The following is a 9,003-nucleotide window of genomic DNA, read 5'->3' as shown; positions in this document are numbered from 1 at the left end:
CAGGAATCAAACCCACAAGCTTAGAGAAGCGTATTCATTTTCAAACTTTGTGTTTGGATTAGTACCTTATCCATTCTGCTAAGATAACTGGAAAGAACACAAAAACAGAGCCGCCTACATAATAGGTTCATGATCATTATTCCAAAGGTGGAGTCTCTAAGAATTTCCTGGTATTGTTATTTCTTCTTCCAGCAACTCTAAATAGATGGCCTGACATAATCTAAACATGTACTAACAACATTGTGTTCTACTACGCTCAGTGTAACAGTACTTGTGGAAAGTGCTGCAGTATCAACACTAAAGTTACCTCAACACTATTTTACTTCAACTTATGAAGCTTTTGAAATTCTTCTTTCAGTTGGTATTTCTCCCGGTGGCTAAGATACATTCTCTAATATGCATGGGGGGGGGAAATGAGCTTTCAAACTGAAAAGAAGGAATTGCCAGAGGGCAGAGTCCACACCCAAATAGCCACATGTAGTAAAGGCATTCATCCAAATACAGTTTTTAATACCAATTGTTTCTTTGTCCGATTCATACCATGACCCGGTATGTAAGTTTCCCCATCCAAAGTAACAGCTTTAACAATTAGGACATTGGGTAGCAGAGAGCATCTCAATCCCTCCTGTTGACACTACTCAATCTGAACACACTAACGAATACCAACTAAGACATAACAAGAGAAAAATGGACTTTTTAGGCCAGTGACTATGACTGAAATTAACAGAAAGTGAGTACCAAGTCCCTATTTTAATGCAATGTAAAACAGGTCTTTCAGAAATTAAATTACATCCTTGGTGTTTAAAATACTCTCTCAAAATACAAAATGTGTATATAAATTTCTATGAAATCTGAATCTGGAAGAACAGAGTGTGAACCATGTTCTTTCTATTGCATATGAATTACTAGCACTAGGTTCTTAGATATTCTGAGGGGATTTTCTCTTACTGTGACCAGAAGTTCTGTCTAAACTGGTAACACATAGTAGCAAGCTTTTTTAATTTAGATGAATCACTATTTTCTGATGAAGAAAAATGTAGCTGGACAGTTCCCAAACAGCTTTATCCAGAGGATCTTGCTGGTGTTTTTTAAAGTTATGCACTTACTGTATTAAAGTTATGAGAGCAAGGAAATGAAAAAGTGTTTTCCATGACTAGAAAAAAACCCAAGACACTTAAAAGCTTCAGCTAACAAGACAGAAATAGACCACAACGAAAAATGGCATTACTTCTCACATGTTTTAAATTTCAGTTCCTACCTGCATTCCCTAAGCACACCAGAAGCTCCTTCCATATATCCTGCTCCTTAAAAACCCAGTGCGCTGAGCTCCCCTCTCCCTTAGTTCACAGCCAGTGAAAAGCCGTTCTTTCTACATTTTCCTGCAGCAGGAAACTCAGTATATCTCCTGCTTTCCTCCTCCCATCTGAAATGCTTTCTAAACACCTCCTTCCCATTTAGAGGAATCACTGTGCCACATTCCCTCCCATGCTGAAGAGCTGTATAATATGTATGACATGGTTCCTATGCCAAGAGCTCTGCACATGTTTTTGTTTCTCCTGAACCACAAACCTTCTCCCAGATAAGCAAGATAAAGAGGTAAGGGGAAAAGCTCTCCATTTGCCTTCACATCACTACGGGTCAGGTTTTCTCTAGGAAGCACACTAGTAGAGAAGATGCAATGAAGCCATATTCCTGCAGCTGGTTGAGGGAGACTCTAAACTGAGCAAGAGGAGCAGCTTTCATATGGCTTTTCATTCCTCATTTTCACCAAAATCAACAAGATTTGGCCACTGAGGCCCAGGCATCACCTGCTGTTACACCAGATGATACTACCGTTATTATGTTACACTCAGAAAGACACAAATTCACCATAATCAATGACCAAGTTGATGAGTAATTCCGTTTTCTCAGCTGCTGACATATAAGGAAGAAAAACATATTAAGTATTTTTTAAAACTTTTCCATACTCAGTAGGCTACATTCCTTAGGAAGTTACGTAAAGAGTCTGGTCTAGCAACAAATACAGCTCTCCCAAAATGTTCTCAATGCAATGATCATCAGCTGAATCAAAAAGAGTATGATGAGCATTTGATTTTTTTATATGACATTATGATACAATGATTTCTAAGATACGATGAACATTTTGATCAGCAAAACTGTATTGTTTTGCTTTACATAACCAGCTGTGATGGGTAAAGAAAAGCCAAAATTCCCCCCAGAAAGAATGGCCACTACTGGCATCGATGGACACTATTAAAGAAACACTGAAGAATTCACGTGACACCTGAAATCTGTATTCCCCTCACATAAATACCCTAGGATGATTAGTAACTATTACACTACAGATATTACTTACTTTCACAAATGATCAGCACTGACTATTGTAAGTTCCTCTCTAGGATTCACTTCGAAGTTTTAAGTGAAAGTTAATTACCTCAAGGTCATCGAGAGAACGAGTAATACTGAATCGCTTAGATCTTCCAAAGGATCTTCGAACGGAAGAACGTGAGGGGGGAGCCTGATTTAATCCCATTGCATGTCCAAATTTTGCACCCTAAACAAAACAGAAAAGATATATTATTATGTTACTACTTTAATTTTAGTACATTGCTGATCGTAGTGACAACATCTGAATTTTAAGCATTGATAGGTACAGAATTCCAGGGAAATGGATTTGCAAACTTGTAACAGGACCACTCATCACTTGTCATGTCCCTGTAAAATCATGTGTTAAAATCATTAAAGTTATGAAATTACTAAAGTCAAATATCATAAACAGTCAGCATTAAGTTACTGTATAAACATAAGTCATCATTTAGGTTGCTAAAGTGTACACATGCTATGTCAGTATTTGTAGACAGCACTTAACTAAAAGCAAGACAAATCCAGCTCTTTACTGTCTTAACTGGAAAATATTTACAATGACAAAATATTTGTTCTTTCTATAGGAAATTGCCATCCTAGGAATCGTCTCACCCACCTTCTGTTGAAATTTTTCTCCACACTTTTAAAAAAAATCTTATTTTCACTACTCAGTTTTTTGAAAAGGCTTGCTACTGTGAAGTCCAGCTGTTCAAATCACACAGTACAAAATGCAGGAACTTTTGCCCTGAGGAAAGAAACTACCTCATGTGGATGTTCCACGACTGGAATCGGTGCTGCAATAATTAAATCTAATGGCTCTCTCTTTTCCCCATAATCATACTCTTAAAAAGTCACCAGATGTTCGTTAAGCTACGACAGCTCAGCATGTACATATCTAGTTTATGCCGAATGGCAAAGTGTAATCTTAAACCTAGGAGTAGGCACACAGTCAGTGAGTGGTGCTAAGCAGATGTACATAAACTCACTACATTATGAAAACTTGTGATTATGTGCCTCAAATTTTGGATTCCTTTCACTGTTCCTCCCTGTCTTCTGATGCTTTTTCACTCCAGAAAATAATGGAGTTTAATTCAGAGTAAATTTTCTTCTATTCCATGTCAGCATCTGTCTTCACCATTCTTCATCTGCACATTTACGTGTAGATGTGGTGCTTAGGGACACGGTTTAGTGGTGGGCTTGGCAGCACTAGGTTAATGGTTGGACTCAATGACATTATAGGTCTTTTCCAACCTAAACAATTCTACGATTCCAAGCTTAAAATATATTTATTAGTATTTTTGTAATTGCTTATTGGCAGCTTTGTAATGACTAAATTTTATATTTGTTTCTTCCTTCGGGTAAGTTGCTGTGTTCTCAATTCTGAAGTATTTTGGTATCCACTGATCACTCATTTGAAAGTCTATATACGTCACATTAACCAAAAGAACAATCATAAATTTCACATTCTTACAAGCCCATGCTAACAACCACTCATACAGAGTAGAGCATTGAATATCATACAGCCTCCTTAATGAAATAAAAGATAAGGTATCCAACAGGAGAAGTCTGCCCTTTTGCTTATTCTTATACAGTTAAGACTGTTCTTCAGCAACAGGGCTCTGACTGTCACCACCATTCACAACAGATTTTGCTTACAAGCCTGTGAAAGTGTCGAGATGTAACACGGTACACAGGAATCTGGATCCAAAGTATGTAGCAGGTTCATCACTGCAACAGGCCACACGATTCCAGCTTCCTCATTCAGTATTAAAAGTGATCCATTTTTATATGAAATCTCCTTCCCTCCCAATTTTCAATTTACTAAAGGTTGGTTTTTTTTACTGGCCAAGAAGAAAACTGGGAAGGTTCTGCCAAGGAAAACTGGAAATTTGGCAACTGGAGATTAACTTATAATGCTTTTGAGAGAACATTTAAAAGTACGGTACAAACAAGCTGAGATGGCTTTTGCTAAAATGATCAATTCAATGTGAAGACAGGAAAGTTGCTCTCTGTAAATGTTCGTAGACAGCACCCACTGGAATGGGGACAGGTCCTGTCTTTTTGAGCCACTTTTAAAATCATCTGCTCATCCCAGCAGGTACCACGCAAGCAGCTCACGCTTGGCTCATCCCTTACAGCCCCAGCAGTCTTTTCTGTCTAAAGGGAAAGCTTATACCTAACGCAGTAATCTGTGTCAAACAGTGAACTCCACACTAACCCCTGACTGAATTCAGCTGTATCCATTACTGGTGCTGCACGACACAGCAAAACACTGACATGGCTTCTCCTGTATGAGTACATTCCTGTTAAAGCAGCACGAATAAATCTGTACAACTCCTAGGTTTCACCACTAGTCAAGTATGACCATACCAATTTTGCAATTTTTAAATTTTTAATCTGTGAATTAGTGAAAAAAACTATAAAACTATGTCCTGCTCAGCAAATTCTAAGGCCAGTGAAATTAATGACATCATTAGTGTGAGTAAAATGGGTATTTTGAAAGTAATTAAATAGTTAAACAGTATGAATCTTGCTTAATGTCTTTCATGTATTTCTCAGAACAAGATGCATCCCTCGGAGGACTTCATTTTTCGTAAAAGAAAACTGATGAAAGGAAACAAAGGGAAAAAACGATCGATACCAGTCATATCTATTTTGAATAGTGAATACATTTTCACTTTTCTTTCTAATTCAGCTCAAAAATAACACAAACTGTCCGGTGTATGTTTAAATAGTGGAGACTGCTGTATACAATTCTAGGAGATTAAGACATACAACTTTTTGAAACAGTAACATTACAAATTGCAGGAACAAACGGCCCAAAGACAAATCTAATTAGATTCCACTAAGCAGCAGACTCCAGATAAGATTAATTATCACCAGATGCTCCACTTTAGAAGTAAATGCTGCTTACCTATTTACAGTCAGAAACATAACAAAGAGAGAGCGGGCAAAAAACACTTGCAAGTTGTGTAGTAGTAGAAAAGAGAACAGTAAATCAGTATCCAATCAAAATTTTTATTTAAGGTTTTTGACATTCTTATAGAAAACTCACTACTGAGCCCTGGATGGAATGGTAAAGATAAGAGCAGGGGAAAAAAAGACCCTGTGAATAAAACAGTGCTTAAGAAATTATTATAAAATATAAAAGTTCACTGAGCTAACCATTTCCCCAACCCATTTGGGTAACAACTGCAATTAGGAAAACATTTTCAACACACAAAATCTCTTCCTTGCTCTGAAGAAGCAAATTAATAATCTAGGAAATCAAGGAAGACATTGCTTTAAAAAAGACTGCAGTTCATGAAGTATTTAATTTCCTGGTAATGCTGCTGCAAAGTCTCCTTTTTCATCCTTTCTTGACTCCATTCCAGACATTCAGACCATGAAGGCAGACCTCTTTCTGCAGATCAATTAAGAAAATTGCCTTGCATACACACACACACACGCACACGCACACACAAAGAAAGAAAGAATCACATAACTTAAATAATAGCAGCAACATTTTGGCAAATGTTTTTTGTGGGACTCCGAAAAGCTGGAAATAAAGTATCCATGACTTGGAGAGAGAACAGCCATTGCAATTAGAAAATACTAATCAGCATGGCTAAAGAAATCCACAGCATCTGGGCAAAGTGAGATTGCCAATGCAGTGACTGATATTAACGTAAATTTTGCAGTGTAAGCCATAAAGAAATCATCATACTTCTAAAAACCTTTGTCATACTGTTAAACAGATATTAAAAAACATTCAATGAACCTAAAAAAAATTACAGTACACTATATGACCAGCTAAAATGCTGTTTCATTCACTGTTAGATACCAAACTAAAACACTGACAATTGCTACAGAAACATCAGGCTGTGGATTTTTTTAAATACAAATAGCCTATAATCCCAAGAACTATGTACTATCATGTATAAAGATTCTCTTCTGGAAACACTGTGTTGCTGAATCTATAAAAGAAAACTCTAAAAATATCTAGGTATTTAAGAAAATCTAAGAAATCCTAGAACAGAACAGTCTTAGGTACTAAAGTCCATCTGACACTTCACTAAGTGCCTTTATTTTAGGAATTCAGAAACAATCACAAAAGCACAGAAATTTGCGAAAAAAGTTGATTAGGGAAAAGCAAGTTCTACAGCAACACATCCTCTGCACTTTGCAATACAGATACTTAGACCTCTGCTACTACCATCTACGGTGGTAAAAGCACAAAAGAACCTCTCTCTGAAAGCCTTTATCCTGTTATGATTTGGCAGATGGGGAGGAAAACAACAAAGGATTAAACGAATTAACACACTAACGGTTTAAAAAAAACCCAACATTCCTTTTTCTATTCTTGTAACTAAGTTAAAAATTATGAACTAGCATGGACTGAAATACCAGTTAAATGTATAATCACAAGAGAAAAAGCAGGACAAAGGATGGGTCCGGTGGTAAAAGCACAAAAGAACCTCTCTCTGAAAGCCTTTATCCTGTTATGATTTGGCAGATGGGGAGGAAAACAACAAAGGATTAAACGAATTAACACACTAACGGTTTAAAAAAAACCCAACATTCCTTTTTCTATTCCTGTAACTAAGTTAAAAATTATGAACTAGCATGGACTGAAATGTACAATGGATGGGTCTGCATAATATTTTTTTTAAATTTATTACTAGATCATCCCCTTTTCCTTAGGCTAACAGGAAATGGCAAGTGCAAATACCATCCCCTGAAATAACCATCAAATCCCTGATCAAACTATAGTCTTTCTTTCCCTTCAAATGCAATTACTTCTTTTTTTAATTTTTAAACTTTTAAACAAAAGTTTTTAAGAAGGATTGATATAGAAGCAGTTTGGGAATGTGTCCAAGGTGTACAAGCCAAGTACAAGTGTGAAAGAGGAACATTTGTACTCCATGTATTAGCAAGACAGAGGCAGTGAAGCACAGGACTCATGTTAAACTGCAAACGGAGGGACAGAAAACCCCAAAATTAACAAATACAAGATAACTTGCATAAATCTAGTTCTTTAAAGTCAGTGAGAAAAAGGATGGGCTCTTAGAAGTAATTTTAACTAACAAACAAGTTAGGCACTAGCTCCATATAACATTTTTTTTCAGCAACTGTGCTGGCTTAAAGGACTTCACATGCACCTCAGAGCACTTGTGCCAGCTCCCAGACTGCAGCAGGCTGCTCCCTCATCTCCACTAACTTTAAACTACAGTTTATGAAATGAAATAATCCTGGTTTTTAACAGATCCACAGACAGTCATGACAACGCAACTGATGATGCTCATTGCCAACTGCAGCCTGAGCGTGATGGGAACTACCAAAGAAATGCAATGCGAAACGATGGCAGTGGATACGATACCCTAACCTGGGCCTGAGCGCACAGATGCAAGGTGATGAAACTTTATCAATTATTCACAACCCAAAGAAACCAAACACCTCTACAAAACATCTTCAATTAGCTTAAAGAAATTCCCAGCTATAGCATGAGCTGTATCATGCTCTTTCATATCCTAGCAAATGCACTTATCAAGTGCTATAACTCTTTAACAAATTGTCATGCATTACAATCTGAAATTTCCAGTTTGTACTACATGGTCTTTGTGTCTCTCTAAAACAGTGAGATTCCTCTCCTCTGATACAACGGTTTCAAAACTAGAGGAGGAGGAAGGAGGTAGCGGGAACACTGGCAGCTCTTGGAAGACAAGAGGCCAAGGAAGAGGGAGATTTTTGCTACTGCTTTCAAGCATCCTTGACAACGACAAAATGCAGGGAGCTGGCAGGCAGGAGGAAAAAAGGAGAAAGAAAAACTGTGAGGCTTAGGCCAGCTTTACAACATCTTGCAAATTTTATCTTTTCATGGAAAACACATTGCAGTTTGTGACCTTGAGGGAAAACTGAAGGGGCTGAATCTTACAGGACAGAGATTCTGGCTGCTACGTGGAAGAACAGGAAGAGGGAAAGGTAAAATACAAGAAGGGGAACTAATCTAAAAAGTTTAAAAGATGCCATTCTAACAAGCCTGATCATATACATTTACAGAAGGATGCGTTCAAATGCTTTCAAAACTCATGAAGAAAGTTAATCTCACAGGATTCACAGGCACAAGAGCGAAAATTTTTAAATGTCTGAGGAAAAAAAATAATTTGATGTTATGAACAAAGTTGTAAGAGCTCTAAAACAGAAATATAGTTATTGATGTGTAATAATTGTGATAGAAATTGCTTCTTCCTCCTGTGCAGGTAGAAAAAGTATACTATCCTCTGTCCTGACCATTTAAAATAATCAATACAAAAGGACCACACACAAACTAGAATGGTCACATGGGGCCACTTACCAGAAAAATTTACTAGAAGAACTCACCAGAACAGTTTCGGGAGTCTTACAGAATGCAGCTAAACCACGCTTGCAACAGAAACAGCCAACAGTGGCCCGAGAGCAACTGGCCATCCTGCTCCGGAAAGCCAATTAGCCAGGTGAGTATCTCCCTATACTAAAAAGCCCAATGAATTAGATTCTTTTAACAAAAACTCTGTCTATGAGTGTCTGTAGGACAGATGTCAATCTGAGTACTGATTTCTGATTAATTGCAATGTTCTATGTGTCACAGAGCTTAATCACAACTCTAAAATCATCACATTT

The 9,003-nt window shown here is 37.3% G+C and overlaps 1 protein-coding gene across 1 annotated transcript in view; it reads right to left on the bottom strand.

The window, feature by feature from the left end:
• The window catches only part of RGS12 (regulator of G-protein signaling 12), a 79,808-nt gene that overhangs the window by 60,548 nt on the left and 10,257 nt on the right, over window positions 1–9,003 (bottom strand). The window contains exon 2 of the mRNA XM_010188691.1: window positions 2,435–2,554. Within this exon, the coding sequence (XP_010186993.1) occupies window positions 2,435–2,554 (120 nt within the window). The remainder of the gene's footprint in view (window positions 1–2,434; window positions 2,555–9,003) is intronic.

The sequence above is a fragment of the Mesitornis unicolor genome, unplaced genomic scaffold (genome assembly GCF_000695765.1).
Source record: "Mesitornis unicolor isolate BGI_N332 unplaced genomic scaffold, ASM69576v1 scaffold10267, whole genome shotgun sequence".
NCBI lineage: Eukaryota > Metazoa > Chordata > Aves > Mesitornithiformes > Mesitornithidae > Mesitornis > Mesitornis unicolor.
The sequence above is the reverse complement of the archived record's forward strand: the minus strand, read 5'-3'. Positions and strand labels throughout refer to the sequence as shown.